General features: G+C 44.6%; 2 protein-coding genes across 3 annotated transcripts; one reads left to right on the plus strand and one right to left on the minus strand.

Moving 5' to 3' along the window:
• Nucleotides 1-354: 354 nt before the first annotated feature.
• On the plus strand, nt 355-6254 carry KLHL10 (kelch like family member 10). 2 transcript variants are annotated; one of them, XM_032616728.1, is made up of 5 exons: nt 355-653; nt 3166-3655; nt 4521-5138; nt 5434-5583; nt 5802-6254. In XM_032616728.1, exons 1-5 carry the CDS (start codon nt 640-642, stop codon nt 6174-6176), a joined length of 1647 nt encoding a protein of 548 aa, XP_032472619.1. In that variant the 5' UTR covers nt 355-639; the 3' UTR covers nt 6177-6254. The 2 variants fall into 2 exon arrangements, with proteins under 2 accessions (XP_032472619.1, XP_032472618.1); XM_032616727.1 differs by having other exon boundaries at nt 355-715; nt 5802-6210.
• Nucleotides 6255-6381: 127 nt separating this feature from the next.
• Nucleotides 6382-17164, minus strand: KLHL11 (kelch like family member 11). Its single transcript, XM_032616723.1, is given in 3 exon segments — nt 6382-11824; nt 11826-12102; nt 16568-17164. Coding segments are annotated over 3 exon segments (2127 nt in total). The 5' UTR covers nt 17113-17164; the 3' UTR covers nt 6382-10519.

Below are 17164 nucleotides of genomic sequence, written 5' to 3' on the forward strand. Positions count from 1 at the left end.
GAGTGACTCAGTCCAGAGGGCAGGAGGGCCCTGGACATCTGGGCCAGAATGAAAACCCATCAGCTTTACTTCTCCCTTCTGCCTCCTCTGACTCGGTTTCCTTGAACTCAGTGTCTCGGGAGCCAAGGGCCAAGCTGCGGAAGAAGGTAGATGGTTGCTACAGAGACGCCAAACTGAGCACCGGAAGTGGGCAGCAGGAGCTAGTCTTATGTGATGTTAGTGGTCACGTCCTGCTCCTGGTTGGTTGAGGAAGATGTGGGGTGGTCTTCAGCCTGAGTGATGCCATGGGGGAGGTGGGGGGGGAGAGGAATGAGGACAGGGACAGGAGAGGGTTCTAGAACCTGAGATCACAGTCCTGAGAGTGATGTCACAGCAGGCCCAGGATTCTGGAACTTGGGCTGCCTGCTGGGCCCTATGTGAAAGGTGTAGTAGGAAGAAGGAGTGACAGCTGGCTAAAGAGCCCCTACAATCCTCCCCGACACCCTAGGAGAGCAGCCTGGCTCCACTTGTCCCAGGGTGCCATGGAGATGGAGAGCGCGGCGGCCTCCACAGGTTTCCACCAGCCTCACATGGAGAGGAAGATGAGTGCGATGACCTGTGAGATCTTCAACGAGCTTAGGCTAGAGGGCAAGCTCTGCGATGTGGTCATCAAGGTCAATGGTTTTGAGTTCAATGCCCACAAGAACATCCTCTGTAGCTGCAGTTCCTACTTCAGGTATAACAGGGTTGCTGGACTAAGCCAAAAGGGGGAATGGGGCTCATTCTGAGACATTTTGGTTCATTTCATATTTCCCACCCCATTATCTTAAGTTTAGGGACACTGTCAAAGCCCTGGGCTCCTGTAGACTGGCTCCTTTGTCTTCTGAAGAGGCACAGCTAGGGCCAGAGCCTCTTCTGTCTCATTTTCAACTAGATTTCAACCAACTATTGGTGGGCCAGATGCTTTTTTTCTTTGATTTTCACCCAAACCAAACTTTGGGAAGGTTGGACACCTGTAGTGGGTTTCCTACTTAAACCTAGACGACAGTGCCACTTCAGCCACCCCTTAAGCCCCTATCTGAGACTATCTCAAACAGGGTGACAAATTAACAAGGACTGAGAGGGTGGGAAGGGGGATGAGGGGAAAGAACCAAGGAAATATTTTTCAGAAGAAAAAAGGAGTTTGAGCCAAAACTATTGGAACCCAGGAAGTAAAAGACCTATTTTGTTCATGAGCTGAAAATATTTGAGTACTCGGTTCCAATGAAGATATGATAAGTGCGTGCCACCCGTTGCTAAAAATTCTCATTCATCTAGACCTAGAGCAGGGTATACAAAAAGACCAAATAGTGACTATTTTAAGCTTTGCAGGCCATACAGTCTCTGTCACAACTACTCCACTCTGCTTTTAGTAGGAAAGCAGCCATAGACAATACTAAATGAAAGGGCATGGCTGTGTTCCAATAAAGTTATTTATGAATACCGAAATTTGAATTTAATTTCCAGGTGTCACAAAATATTTTTCCCCCAAAAGAAAAGAATTTTTTCCCCATTTAAAAATGTAAAAAATATTCTTAGCTCACGTGCAGTACAAAAACAAGAGTTGGCCTGAATTTGGCCGAGAGGCTGTAGGTTTTCAGACCTCTTCTCTAGAGAATTTGACCTCTGAGCCCACATTCCCTTAAACTTCCTAGGAAAAGGGAGGAAAAATATATTAGGGCAGGGACTTCTGTCCTCTGCAACACCTAGAGAAGTACCTAGCTACATAGTAGGGACCCAATAAGTTGTTGTGGAATAGTAGTCATTTTACTCATTCAATGAGTATTTATTGAGTGCCTATTTTGTGACAGGTACTGGAAATAAAACAATGTATAAACATTCCTGTTCTCGTAAAGTTTACCTTCCAGTAGGGGGAACAGGCATTTAATAAATAGAATACATATTAGGTCATAAGTGCTAGGGAAAAAAAGGAAGATAGAGAGTGGTCAGTGGTAATTTTAAATAGGATTATCACTTTGCTGACAAAGTGACATTTGAGCAAAGACTTCAAGGGGCTGCGGTCTTGGGAAATAACGGAGATCTTGGGGGAGCCTTCCAGGCAGAGTACAAAGCAAAGTGCACAGATGGAAGCATCTCTGGTTATTCAAGGAAAGCAAGGCCAGCAGGGCTGGAGCAAGGTGAGGAGGAAGGTGAGAGGAAATATGGTTAGAGAGGTATTCATGGTCCAGATCTCAGTGGTCTTTTGTAGTCCTTGGTAAGGACTCTGTATTTTACTCTGAGTAACAAGGGAAGTCAGTGGAAGGTTCCGAGCGGAAGAGGAGCATAAACTCGTAAGGATCATGCTGGTGTCTGGGATAAGACTATAAACTCTGGAGGTGTCAAAAGCAGAAGCAGAGAGATCAGTTGGGAGGTTTACTTCCAATAATCTAGGCAAGAGCTGGTGGTGGCTCACACCAAGAAGGTAGCAGTGAGAGAGGTGAGAAGCGATCAGATTCGGATATGTGTTGATTGAACAATACTTGGCTTTTTTTGTTTTGTTTTTTTGCGGTACGCGGGCCTCTCACTGGTGCGGCCTCTCCCGTTGCGGAGCACAGGCTCCGGACGCGCAGGCTCAGTGGCCATGGCTCACGGGCCCAGCCGCTCGGCGGCATGTGGGATCTTCCCAGACCGGGGCACGAACCCGTGTCCCCCTAGTCGGCAGGTGGACTCTCAACCACTGAGCCACCAGGGAAGCCCAATAATACTTGTTTTAAAAGTGTATTTGCTCAAGTTTAATTTCCTTAATTAAGATAGAATTTGGTGGGCAATGGGCTGAGACAGAAAAAGACCTGGGTCTAAGCAATTATACCCCAATAAAGATGTTTAAAAAAAAAAAAAAAAAAGACCTGGGTCTTACTCCCAGTTGTAGATACCAGTTTCTCCATCCACCAAATGGGAAAAGGCCTACTTATCATGAAGATAGGAATAAAAGTGACCAAAGTTCTTGGAAAGGTTCTCTTGACCACTGTATAAAACCTACCCTCCTCCCCCCGCTTCCTCACGCCAATTTATTTCCAATTCACTTATCGTGCACACTATTTGGAAAATGTCCAGATTTTCCACAACAAGAGAAGGTGGCGGGGGTAGGGAACGTGGCAAACTAGAGAGAAATATTTCAGTGACTGCTAGTTTCTTTCTTTCTTCCAGAGCTTTGTTTACAAGTGGCTGGAACAACATTGAAAAGAAGGTATACAACATCCCTGGCATTACCCCCGACATGATGAAGCTAATTATCGAATATGCGTACACCCGGACCGTCCCCATCACACCAGACAACATGGAGAACCTGCTGGTTGCTGCAGACCAGTTTAACATCATGGGTATCGTCAGGGCTTGCTGTGAGTTCCTCGAGTCGGAGCTGTGTTTGGATAATTGTATCGGCATCTGCAAGTTCACAGACTACATCTACTGCCCTGAGCTGCGGCGGAAGACCTACACGTTCATACTGCACAACTTTGAGGAGATGGTGAAAGTCTCAGAAGAGTTTTTAGAGCTCTCAGTCACTGAACTTAAGGATATCATTGAGAAAGATGAGCTCAACGTCAAACAAGAAGATGCTGTATTTGAGGCCATTGTAAAATGGACTTCTTATGACCCCCAAAATAGGAAACAGCATATTTCAGTCTTGCTTCCCAAGGTCGTTTAGTTATTCTTTTGTGGGACGCTTAATTGCTTTTTTTTTTTTTTTTTTTGCCTGTGCCACATGGTTTGTGGGATCTTAGTTCCACAACCAGGGATCGAACCCATGCCCCTGCAGTGGAAGCTTGGAGTCCTAACCACTGGGCTGCCAGAGAATTCCCTTAATTGCTCACTTTTGATTCATTTATCCCAGAGGGATTGTCCCAAGAGCCATACTCAGATGTTTGACAGATTCCGAGGCTGCAGTTATACTTACATATACTCACATATGTACATCTACAGAAGGCATCCCCTGCTATTCTCTGGAATTTTGCAATTTTCTTTGCCCTTGACATTGCTAGTTCCTTCTGCTCCAGTGATATTCTCTTTGACCAAGATTCTCCCTGGTAGTGGGGGAAGGAGAGGGCAGGCCTTCAAAAGAATTCTAAAGGGTCTTCCTCTCACCCCTTTCCTTCTGTGAGTTTCCCCAACCAAAACAGGAGCTGGACAAGAAACCAGATCATGAGTATTGCACTCAGTTGTAGCCATTTGGTGCTAATTCATGTTATTTTACATATAGAGACATAGATATCCAATTACTGAACAATGACCACGGCTTTTTCTGGTCTGATAGTCCTGTCCAGGGGCCAAGGAATGGACTAGCTCTGTGACCATCTGAGGCGGCTTCTATCTCGCTCATTCTCAGCATCCAACGTATACCACCTCCAAAACACAAATATTTAAACTGTGAGCTGTAAGTTACAAAAACGAAACAAAACATGATCCTACTGTGTTCAGAGGAGACTGTAAAACTGCGGGCTTAAGGACACGGGTTTTCCAGACACCATACCTCATCTGAATGACTTTCTCTATGTCCTTCTTAGGTTCGCCTGGGTCTGATGCATGCTGAATACTTCATGACCAACGTTAAGATGAACGACTATGTCAAAGACAGCGAGGAATGCAAGCCAGTCATCATTAACGCACTGAAGGCCATGTATGACCTAAACATGAACGGATCTTCTAATTCGGACTTCACCAACCCACTCACCAGGCCCCGCCTGCCCTACGCCATCCTATTTGCAATTGGTGGCTGGAGCGGTGGGAGCCCCACCAATACCATTGAGGCATACGATGCTCGGGCAGACAGATGGCTGAACGTCACTTGTGAGGAAGAGAGTCCTCGTGCCTACCACGGGACAGCTTATTTGAAAGGCTATGTTTATATCATTGGGGGGTTCGATAGTATAGACTATTTCAATAGTGTCAAGCGTTTTAACCCAGTCAAGAAAACATGGCACCAGGTGTCCCCGATGCACTCCAAGCGTTGCTACGTCAGCGTGACGGTCCTCGGTAATTTTATTTACGCCATGGGAGGATTTGATGGCTACGTGCGTCTCAACACTGCTGAACGTTATGAGCCAGAGACCAACCAATGGACACTCATTGCCCCCATGCACGAACAGAGGAGTGATGCGAGCGCCACGACACTCCATGGAAAGGTAAGACCCCGGGGAAGCTGGGGTTAGGAGATGTGAAAGCAAACAGGCCTGGAAATAATGGACGGAAAACAGAAGTGGCAGTATTGGCAGTATTTACTCTGCAACACTAACTCCTTCATCAAATGACTATCTTTTCTGATTTTACTTATTAAAAAGCGATGCATGCGCACGTGGAAACAAGAAACTCAGACTGAAGACTGGCATCAGAAGTGTCCCCTGCCCCCAGCCACCATCATATACACACCCTTTCTTTCTACTCCCCAGTTTTAATAATCTTGGAACTCTCTTCACACAGGTCTACATATGTGGTGGGTTTAACGGAAACGAATGCCTGTCAACGGCAGAAGTGTACAACGCTGAGAGTAATCAGTGGACAGTCATAGCACCCATGAGAAGTAGGAGGAGTGGAATAGGCGTAATTGCTTATGGAGAACACGTATATGCGGTGAGTTCCTTTTGTACAACAAAAATTATAGCCCTAGATTTCCTATGAGCAAATAGGTTTACACTACCACTGGGAAGAATCCGAAAGCTTCTTTCCATGGAAGATAGTGGAAGAGGGAGGTATGAAATCACTGGTCCCCCGCCAACCCCCGAAGAGGGCATCCCCAGCAAACAGAAGCGATGGTTAACAGCCAGCTGTGTTTCCTCCGCTGTCCACAGGTAGGCGGCTTTGACGGAGCTAATCGACTTAGGAGTGCAGAAGTCTACAGCCCAGCGGCTAACATCTGGCGCACAATCCCCACTATGTTTACTCCTCGTAGCAATTTTGGTATCGGGGTGGTAGACGACCTCTTGTTTGTGGTGGGTGGCTTTAATGGCTTTACCACCACCTTTAATGTTGAGTGCTATGATGAAAAGAGCGAAGAGTGGTATGATGCTCATGACATGAGTATATACCGCAGCGCTCTGAGCTGCTGTGTGGTACCAGGGCTGGCCAACGTTGAGGAATACGCAGCTAGACGAGGTAACTTCACAGGGTTAGCACTGCGTGATGAAGTAAGGCATTCCGCCTCGACAAGTACCCTACCTGTATGAGCCTCTTCATTTAGCTAATAAAAAGTCTAAGCAAGCAATAAGAATACTTTCTTTTAAATAAATGCAGTGTTTAAACTTGTAAGAGTACTGGAAAATGTTCAACTTAAGGGAGCCAAGGGTTGCATGACTGAAGGGAATAAGAGGGGAGGAAGAAAGCAATTACATTCAATGGTGCAGAGTTCAAAAGGAAAAATCACAGTGCAAATCAGCTCTAAAGAAATACATTTATTTAAAACTTACATTGAGATGATTAGTAGCTATAACACAGAACAAGATAGCTTTAGGAACAGAAAACAAGCTATTTTACAATGTAATGTCTCAAAGTGTCCTAAATTCTACATCTCCTCTGACTTAAGGTGGGGGGCAGTCAAGATTACACTTGCAGTAGATAGGGGCTTGATACTGTCAGCCCAGAAAACTCACTGTTATCAACTGGAACTAAATATTTATTTTACAAATAACTCAAAGAGCCCCAGCACATGGATCATAAGATCTGCAACCATGTAGCAAGCACTACTTTTCAGGAGTGCATTATGCAGGAGGATTAAGTTAACAAGTGCTCTATTGTATGTGCTTCACTGTCAGACATTTCCAGTAATGGTCATGGAGAGTAAGACAAAAGCCCTACAAAGGTAATCAACAAAGAGTGGTTATTTGGCTATCTAATTAAATTCCTTGAAGCAAAATGACGATTATGTTATTGTATTACATCACGACTCTGAGCTGTTTTGTTTCCAATGACCAAAACATATTATAATAGTAAGCATTATAACAAAAACAAAAATGCACTAGTCTCAAGAAAGTAACAAACTGGAGTGATGAACTGTGACAGAATGTTTAACAGTTTAAAAAAGGAGAGACTGAATTGTTTCTCCAAATATTCTACACTGAAATGACAACCTATACACACCCTATGTTTCTAGTGTAGGCAGAGAACTTGCTTCACAATTCTACATATTTGGAAAAGATGTGAAATGTGGCCGATACACTTAGTTTGAGGCAAGTACAAAAAAACCTCCCTTTGGTTATGCTCGATTAGGCCAAGTAACTAAAATATACAATTCAGCTTATGTGTCTACCAATAGTATAGTGTTCATATTAGAATTATGAAGCAGAGAATGAAGTATTTACCCATACCACGTCTACACTAGCAAGAAACATAAAGACGGAAAAAAAGTGTGCCCTAGAAACTGCCTTACCAGCAGCCTGAGGAGTTTAATATACAGAAGAACAGAAATCTGCCATAAACACTATCTTTCTATCTCTTCAAACTTCTGTCCTACATAAAAAAAGACTGCAAAATTTTTTTGGTCCCAGAAATACAATACAAAATCAAGTAATCAAGACAAAACTGATGTCAATGAATTTTGAGGGTTTTTTTTTTTTTTTTTAGCAAAGTAGTTTTGAATTGGCACAGCAAAAGCAAAGTTGGGTATCAAGATACAAGAGACTAATCATGCAAACAACTGCAAGTGAGATGTGTTACTTAAACACTAAGCTCATGACTGACATTCTCAATATATACACTGATTTTTTTTTTTTAAACCGTGGTGGGGTAGGTATAGTTAAAGGATATCCATTCTAAGATAGAAGCAGCCTCACTCATAGACTTATTACTTTTTGGTATAATCAATTCCCCTCTTTTCCTTCTACAAAACAAAAACAAAAGCAAAAAAGGTTTGCTTGAATACATATTAAGCTGTCTTTTTAAAGCTGTATTTTTAACTTCTTAAGTTATCAAACACAATCTTTAAGTTTTCATCAAAAAGGAAATTTCTTTCCCAAAGAGCCACTTTAGGCTGGTCATCATAATCAGAACCTTTCCAAATACTGCAGGAAGTTATTTCCAGTTTAGAATTTCAGAATGTCAGCCTTGAACAGATTTAAGCAAATCTGGTTTCTTTCCTTATTAACAAGTTAGTTAGGATATTTCAGAAACACAAGTTACTGATGTGAAATCACACATGTGAATTCAAATATGAAAATTAGGAATTCAGAAGTCAGGAACCCTGCACACATCATCATGCAAGGAAGGAAGGACTTACCCTCTCTTTCCAGCCAAGGCCTAGGCTGCCTGCCGAGTTAAAAAACAACAGTTTCAATCACGTTTTCATAACCAGATTATACCTAAATCTTATGTTACGACTTCCGCCACATCATGCGAAAAAAAGACAACCCTACAAATAACTTGGTAATGACTGTCTCAGAAGACAACTCTGAGACAAAAAAAAAAAAGGCAATCAAAAACCTTACACCCTTCTGGAGAGAATCAAAAACCTTACACCCTTCTGGAGAGAATCAAAAACCTTACACCCTTCTGGAGAGAAACCGGCACCTTAGTGAGCTATTGAATTATTTCAACAGCACCAAGAAAAGGCAGTTTGCTAGCACAGTCTGTCAGAGAGAAGTGAGAACTTCATTCAATAAGCTTTTCTGTCTTACTTGCATAGACCTCTCACAACTACTTAGCACTTCTCAGAATCCAAATAGCTTTTATTAAAATAACTACAAATAAATGGAAATTAAGAAACCAGTAGAGGTGGGGTAGGATAATACATCCTCATATAGAAATAGACTTGCAGGGCTTCCCTGGTGGCGCAGTGGTTGAGAGTCCGCCTGCCGATGCAGGGGACACGGGTTCGTGCCCCGGTCCGGGAAGGTCCCACGTGCCGCGGAGCGGCTGTGCCCGTGAGCCATGGCCGCTAGACTTGCAGTCTCCCATCCCTACCCCAGCCTAAATTAAATGGTTTTAAAGCAGATTTCCAACACATTATTGAAAAACTTTGTCCTAGGCAGGGATACCAATTCAGAAATTTCAGTTAAGTTCTTAGTATAGAGTCTGAGGGCTAAACATCAATAGTCTCACAGCACACTGAGAGCCAAAATTCCTGGTTGTGCTTTTTTTCCTTTTGATGTTTGATCCAACTAATAAGATTAACTATAATGGACTAGGGGAAAAAAAAAAAATCACTGTACTTGGAATTCACCTTCTAGAATGGTATTCCAGAATGTCTAAGAAGGTAGAGACATTCTGAAAGAAACAAGAAAAGTATACTGGACCCACACTTCAAACCGTTAGAGCAGGAGTCCCTTATGTTAACTGAGTGCTAAAAGTCAACCTAAGTGCTAATTTGCATAAAGCCTGGGCGCAGATAAGAATATCAGAAGAATGCATAAAAATAAATAAAAGATAACCACAGGGATAAATTTTTAAAAGCCATAATTATGCGCCCAAATGTAGTATTCTAGGCTCAGGCAAAGTTCCAATGAAAGTCTAGGGCAACTGGATAAACATTGTAATAATCCAGGCTGAGAAATAATAAGGCTTCTCTTTAGCAACATTTCTCTAAATTGTTACTGCCTTCCCATTTTGAAAAAAGTTTCTTTTAGAAAGGAATGGTAAGGATTCCATACAATATGCATCACAGCAAAATTAAAAATGAAGGCATTGTGTCGACTGTCCTTGGCATTATTTACACTCATTAATTTATCTTCAAATAAGCCTGCAACTTCCGAAAAAAGCGTTTTTAAATTTTTCGGTGCCTTTGATTTCTTACTCTAGACTAATAATACTTTTCTTCTTAGAGAAATAAATTTCACAGATATAACTTCCTCTGTATTCAATCAGTCAGCTAAAGATCAGTACTCTTGCCAACTACCACTGTCTCAGAGCGATGACTTGAAGTTTACAACACAGTTGCTAAAGAAATGAAAAATACTCAAAAAATGCATGAGCCAATCACAAATTTCTTATCAATCATCTCTTCTAGAAATAAACAAGACAGCATTTGTAGATAAACAAATATAAAAAAGTATCAATGCAAACATTCTGAAATCACCTCGCTGAAATATTGTGCTTTTTCCTTCAAATTTCAATCTCACTATTGCACATACCTCCTGTAGATGACGGCTCAATGCATAAATTCTGATCTTGTCAAAACCAACCATTCGGGAAAAGAATGAAAAAGATTATCAAAGTAAATGTGCAAATATAACTGGTGCTTAAAGCATGTTCAAAACATAAGACCCTAAGACAAAGGAGTTAAAACCTGCTGGCAGACAGTCAAGTAACCACACCTGGTTTTTCCACTTATCTTTAGTAAGATCTTATTCAGCTAATACACACACAAACCAAAGATGGATAAAGACTGCAAACTAACAAAAATTACCATGTATTGAATTGATCTTCCCATTCTTCAGTTTTTGACTATATTTCCTTTATATGGGGCGATAATCAGTTCGTGTAGAAAATAAGTTATTGACATACTTTTTCAAGTAACAGTCTGGGTATCTTCAGCCTCATGAACAGGTGTAACTGTTTTGAGCTGCACATATCAGAGAACCTAGCATTCTATCTGAGAGCTTGGCACTCGTCGCATGTTTAGGGCGTGTCGATGTATTTCTTGCATCTGTCTGATCCGGTCCTTCTGCCACATTAAGTTCTGAGGCATAGGATATCTCTGAGTGCCATGCAAGTACCGGTATGGGATTCTCACATGGCAGGCAGTGGCTCTACAACGAGGCTGTGGCATGGGAGGAAGAAGCATCCACCTCTTTCTCTCGGCACAATATCTGTAAGCTTCTTTCCGATACTGTTTGTCAATATCATCACTGTTTTTCCAGCCTCCAATAATGAAAACGTCATCTTTGTAATAGCAAATGGCCGCTCCTTCGATGCTTAGGACTTCTGGAGGTAAGCTTTCAAGGATCTCATCGGAAACCTGGCTGGCAATTTTTCTTACTGCCTCTTCATTTTCTAAAGAATAACTCTTGGGACAGCATGAGGCTGTCTGATAAAAGTTTGAATTGACCACAGACATTTGGAAAAAGCAGTAATTGTCAATAAGTGGCAAAGATTCCACATCTTGCCACTGTCGAGTCTCCGTATCATAACAAGTGATGACAGCCTTTAATCCATCTTCAGTGTCCCGGTCCACAGGAGTGCGGGCAGCGATGTACACAAACCGGTCTTCAATGGCTAGTGCTTTAACATCTCGAAGAATCTTTGGTGCTGATTCCAAGTTGTGCCATTTATCAAGCTCGGGATTATAAACAGTCACATCTTTAAAACCAGGACTGAAGTTGCCATGTCCTCCAATGCTGTATAGCTTCCCTTTGACTTCTGTTAGTCCAAAAGAATGCTTCCTTGTCATCAGACTACAAACGTGTTCCCAGGTATTCAAGTTTGGGTTATACCTTTCCACAGTTTTAGCAAACCCTGGTTCCATCGACCCAGCAACATACACGTAGGATTCTGTTACTGCAACAGCATGTCCATCAAGGTGATTATGAATATGGGGTAGGTTTACCCATCTGTCCTCATCGACAAAATATCCCACACATTCACTTAAATAGTCCCCTCCTTCTGACACGCCTCCAATAACCATGATCACGTCCATGTTTTGCCCATAGCGAGGTAATAATGAGACATGAGAAGCAGGATGCTGGAACGTGCCAGACTGTATATTCTCGGCTCTAAGAGCATGCCTCTCCACTGCATCGGCCACTAACTTGACACAAACTTCATTATTGGCCACCAGCCTCTCTGGTTTGACATGACGAGTAAGGTAAGTAGGTTTCATCTGGGACAATCTGAGCAATTTAAAAAGTTCTTCAAAGTATCTCTCTCTCTCTTCAGCATTTCTCTGAAACCCATTTCAAAACTGTTTCAAATAGAACCTCTTCAGAATCAACTGTAATCTCCAAGTCCGACAGCCAGTCTCGAATGAGGTGGAAAGGTAAAGTATAAAATTCCTCATCCTGAATGACTTTGTGGAAGTTTCTGCGTATCATATCCGCAGCTTTCAGAGCAAGTTGGCTGAGAGTATACATGTGAGCTAAACTATGAATGGCCACACAGTTAGACAGATGAAGTTTTTTCTTGAGAAATTCTCCACAAAATTCTTTTAAACGAATTAATAGGAACCTAAAATCAAGAAAAAGAGAAAGAATTTTCAAATGTGCATGTTTTATGTGGCTGTACGTTTGAGAGCATCTGAATTATAAACTGAAATGTAAGCTTCATCTCACTTCGTGCCCAACACCTGAAAAAAGCATCGCCTCCCGAATTAAAAAGGACTGTGCTGAAAAGTACGTTTAAAAGCATATATAAAAATCATCTTTATATGATATATTTTAAATTATCTCCATTAGATAGTTTATATGTATCGTATTATATATTACACAATGTATAATACACACACACACAGAATTTTTGATTATGTAAGGTGTTTCAGAACATATCCTTCAATAAAGTACAACAGTCCCATACTTTATTTCCACTTTAACTTGCCCTTGGCAAAGGCAAATCCCTGTCCAAACTTGTCTCTGCCATCCCGCCCTAGTCCTTTGCCAGCAACCAGCCTCTTCTTAGATGAGGCTGGGTCTCAGTGAAGAGGATTTCTTTAGCATCAGCTACATGGTACAGGAACTGTGGCTCCTGGGAGGCTGTTTGGTCAGCTCTCAGAGGGAATGGCGGTGCAGGCTTTGTGTCAGAGGTTCTAATCTTCTCTTCACCAGAGCTTTCTCCTTGAGTAGCCCCGGGGTGGGGGCGGGGGCGGTGCTCAGGGGTTTTGTCCTGAGCTGGGTTCTCATTAAAGCAGGTGAGGCAAGGCAAACGAAAACATCTGAAGAAGCCAGGAAATAAAACAACAGAAAACTGTGTGGGATGGTCCACGTTACAAAAGTAAAGAAAGTAGTTTGGCATGTAGCTGACTAGATGTTGTTTGCTCACATAAATTAATCTGGCAGAATTCAGCCCCAAGGGTGGCCAATTTGAGACCACTGCTAAAGAGTAAGTCCCCAGAACTGAGAACATTAAATAAGGTAAGAACGACTTCATCGGGACTTCCCTGGGGTCTAGTGGTTGAGACTCCGCGCTTCCACTGCATGGGGCGCGGGTTCCATCCCTGGTTGGGGAACCAAGATCCCACAGGCCGCTTGGCAAGGCCAAAAAAGAAAAAAAAAAAAGGAATGACTTCATCAGTCCAGGCCTCTCTCACTTCAGTAACCATTTGCTATTGTGATTATTGTACTTAATAACTGACTGCGATATGAAGATGAATCTCAAGACAGGCTCCCTTCACCCTCTCCAGAGAACACACCATCTCAGACATAAAACAAAGACAAGGTTGAGTGGTAAGCGCTCTAGTGGCTCTCAAACATGTCGGTGCCAGGGTCACTCACTCCTGGGCTGCCCCACCCCCTACTTCTGATTTTTGGCAGGCACTCCAGGTAAGCCGACACGTATCCCCTTGGACAGGTATTTGGAAACACTGCTCTAGGAAAATAATAGCTACTGTATACTGGGCATGTGACAGGCACCATGCTGGGCACTTCCTGTTATCTCTTCAGGTTGTAAGTGCCTGCGAGGTAGGTATGATCAACAGAAAGAGTATATGGAGGGAGGTGGGGCGGTCGTAAAGGAATCCTGCCTCAGAGCTGATGGGTGAGATTGGATGTGATGGTTGCAGGACGCTTAGTGCCAAACACAAGGCAGCTGCTCAGCAGCTGACATATGGAGAGAAGTTAAAGTTTTAAGTCAGCGGTCTGGGGTGTTCTCTCCTCTCCTCACCCCAATTCTCCAGTAAAGCAGCAGTAAATCTGAAAGAACACAAGCTCACGTGACAGAAGCAAACGTGGCTTGAATGAGTGCAATGACCCTTCTCTATCCATCTGCATTCAACAAACCTCCCTCTCTTCTCTCAGACCTACATCCACCCACCCAACCCCATCCTCAAATAGATGACCCAGTCTCATGCTTTGAGAAAATAGAAGCAGCCAGGCAAAAACTTCATTTTCCCACTACCTTTTTTTTTTTTTTTTGGCCACACCTCGCAGCTTGTGGGATCTTAGTTCTCCGACCAGGGATTGAACCCGGACCCCGGCAGTGAGAGCACCTAGTCCTAACCACTGGACTGCCGGGGAATTCTCTCCCACTATCCAATCTGTCTGCCTAACAGCTGTACGCTATACTCTGCTTTCCCAGTCCAACTTCTCCACTTTTAATATGGATTCTATCCCCTTCTTGGTTTCAAGGACTTTGGTCTTGTAACATCAATTTCTCCTCTTCCACAGATTCATTTTCCATCAGCACACAAACACGCTCCACTATCTCCTATCTTGGGGGTGGGGCGGAAGACCTTCCTGGACTCCTCTCCACACATGTCCATGTGTATCATTTCTCTGATCCTCTTGACAGTCAGACTTAAATGGCTCTTGTCAGTGCCATCAGGGACCTCTATTATCACCAAATCCAATGATCACTTACAGTTGACAGAGCTGACATGATTGGCTACTCCCTCCTTGACACACTTTAGGCTTCCATGGGCTCAGTCTCCTCTGCTGGTTCCTCTTTACCGTTCTGGAGAACCCCAGGGCTCAGTCCCGCTGTTTCTCTTTTCTATCTAGACTCTCTTCCTAAGTAATTTCAACCAGTCCTGAGGCTTTAATTACCACCTATGTGCTAATTTCCTTCCAATCTGTAGCTCCCAGTGCTCTTCTATACAACTGCCTACTAGACATTTCCTGGACCAAAAACCAAACTCCTGATTTTCCTCCCAAACACTTTCCTGCAGTCTTCCACATCTTGATAAATAATGAACGAACTCCATCTTTCCAGTGGGTCAAAAAACTAGCAGTCTTTTCCCTAACCCCCCACATCAAATCCATCAGCAAATTCATCTCCTCTGCCTTCAAAATATGTCTAGAATCAAAGCATTTCTCATCACTCTTCCTTCTCCCTCCTCAATCTAAACCTCCACCACCATTGCCACAACCTCCTAAACTAGTCTCTCTGCTTCTGCCCTTGCAGCCCCTTCCCCACCACCTCATCCTTTTTCTCAACACAACAGCATTCTCCAAATCAGAGAGCATCATTCCTCTACCCCAAACCTTCCCATGTCATTCAGAGTAAGAGCCCAAGTCCTTCCACAGGCTGACAAGGCCCTGTGGGATCCGGATCCATCCCCATTTACCACCTTCAGGCCTCTCCTACTCCTCTCACTCTGCATCCCTTTGATTCAGCCACACTGGCCCCCTGCTCTTCTCTAACATCCAGACAAGCACCATCTCAGGACAAGCACCTCTGTCCCCAACCTGAAACACCCTTAACCTCACTTCCTTCGGTTCTTTGCAAAATGTCTTCTTCACAAGGATTTCTCTATCCATCCAATTTTAAAAACAGCTCCTTTACACCAGCACTTTCTATATGCCCCACCATCCTTCATTTTTCAAAACAGCTCTAGCAATCACCTAACATGCTGTTTTATTTATTGTCCATCTACCAATGTAAGTGCAATGTGGAAAGGGACTTTTGTCTGTTTTGTTCACTGCTGAATTCCCAGCAGCTTAGAACCCAGTGTCTGAACTGATGCATAATAGGTACTCAATAGGTATTTGTTCAAATAACGAATGTGTAACATAATACTGCCCCAAAAGACTCCTCTCCATCTCCAAACTGCATTCACCTGCCTCCTACCTAGTCTCTAGAACATCCATCTGGGCCCCCTACAATCCATCTTCCCCAGCAGCAGAATCATCTTTAAAAATATTTAAATCAGATCATTTCTTTAGCCAGCTTCCCATCACCCAGTAAAATCCAAACTCCTTTTTCCAACGCATTTCACACACCCTTCTCCCCTTCACCCACTAGATCACCGAGTCTTCCTTTTTTACTTCTTCTCTAAGCCAAATGAGATCCCGCCCGAGGGCCTTTGCGCTATCTGCCAGAAATGGTCATTCCCCATGTTTGCATGGCCAGTACTCCGTTGCCGTTTAAAGGTCTGTCTGTTTAAATGTCACCTCCTCAGAAAGGTCTTTCCTCCACGCAATCGCTATCCTTTCATCCTTTTTATTTTTTTTAAATTTATTTATTTTTTTTGCGGTACGCGGGCCTCTCACTGTTGTGGCCTCTCCCGTTGCGGAGCACAGGCTCCGGACGCGCAGGCTCAGCGGCCATGGCTCATGGGCCTAGCTGCTCCGCGGCATGTGCGATCTTCCCGGACCGGGGCACGAACCCGTGTCCCCTGCATCGGCAGGCGGACTCTCAACCACTGCGCCACGAGGGAAGCCCCCTTTCATCCTTTTAAAATGTCAACACAGTACTTATTACATGGGGACCTTCTTCTTCATTGCCTTTGTCCCTTCACCTGGAGTCTGACAGGGTGCCCTCGCCGGACTGGCAGGTTGCAACCTCAGCACCCAGCGCAGGGGCGGCCCCACAGCACACAGCAGGCGCTCAATAAGTATCAAACGAATGCACTTCGTCAGGGCTCACTCGAGCCCACCCTGGACACTGCCCTCCCCGCCTTCTCCTGCGCCCTCCCTGGATGCGGCCCTCGATCGGCGAGCATCCCCACCGCCGCCCTGCACATCCCGCCTTCGCCACCTACCTGTCGGCCAACTCCAGCACCTCGTGCACACTGCCCGTGCTGACGCGGATGCGCCCGGTGTACATGTATTCGATAACAGCTTCCACCGTGTCGGGTTCGGGCCCGGGCTCGGAGCTCCACTTGCGCATCTCCACCCGGCCCGAGCGGGACTCGGAGAACTGGCCCGAGAGCAGGGGCGTGAAGTACTCGGTGGCGGCGGCCAGCACCGAGCGATGGGCCCGGAACTCGCGGCCTCCCGCACCGCCGAAGCACAAGGTAATGTCGCAGAAGAGGCCCTGGCGCCGCTGCTCGTTCTGCCTCCATGACAGCTCCGAGCAGTGAGAGCTGCACTCGAAATCCTCGGCCTCCGGGCCCGGGTCGCCCCCGCTCGCCTCCATTGCAGACAAGCCAGGCCCAGGCCCGAAGTCCACCGTGCCGCTGCCTCTGACTTCGGCGGCCAGCCCCGCCGAGCCGGCGGCGGCCGTCTCCATGCTCTCCATCTCTAGCACCTGCAGAGATGCAGCCGCAGCCGCCGCTGCTGCCGCCGCCACCGCCGCCGCCGCCATCTTGACGCCGCCGCCCCCGACCCCGCAGTCCCCGAAGGATCCGGCAGTCCTG

This window comes from Phocoena sinus, chromosome 20 (genome assembly GCF_008692025.1).
Source record: "Phocoena sinus isolate mPhoSin1 chromosome 20, mPhoSin1.pri, whole genome shotgun sequence".
NCBI classification, from domain to species: domain Eukaryota; kingdom Metazoa; phylum Chordata; class Mammalia; order Artiodactyla; family Phocoenidae; genus Phocoena; species Phocoena sinus.

Coding starts and splice junctions, on each gene's coding strand:
- KLHL10 (XM_032616727.1), top strand. CDS start 522: ATGGAGATGGAGAGCGCGGCGGCCTCCACAGGTTTCCACCAGCCTCAC. Junction 3,656..4,520: donor TTTCAGTCTTGCTTCCCAAG/GTCGTTTAGTTA, acceptor TGTCCTTCTTAG/GTTCGCCTGGGTCTGATGCA. Junction 5,139..5,433: donor CCACGACACTCCATGGAAAG/GTAAGACCCCGG, acceptor CTCTTCACACAG/GTCTACATATGTGGTGGGTT.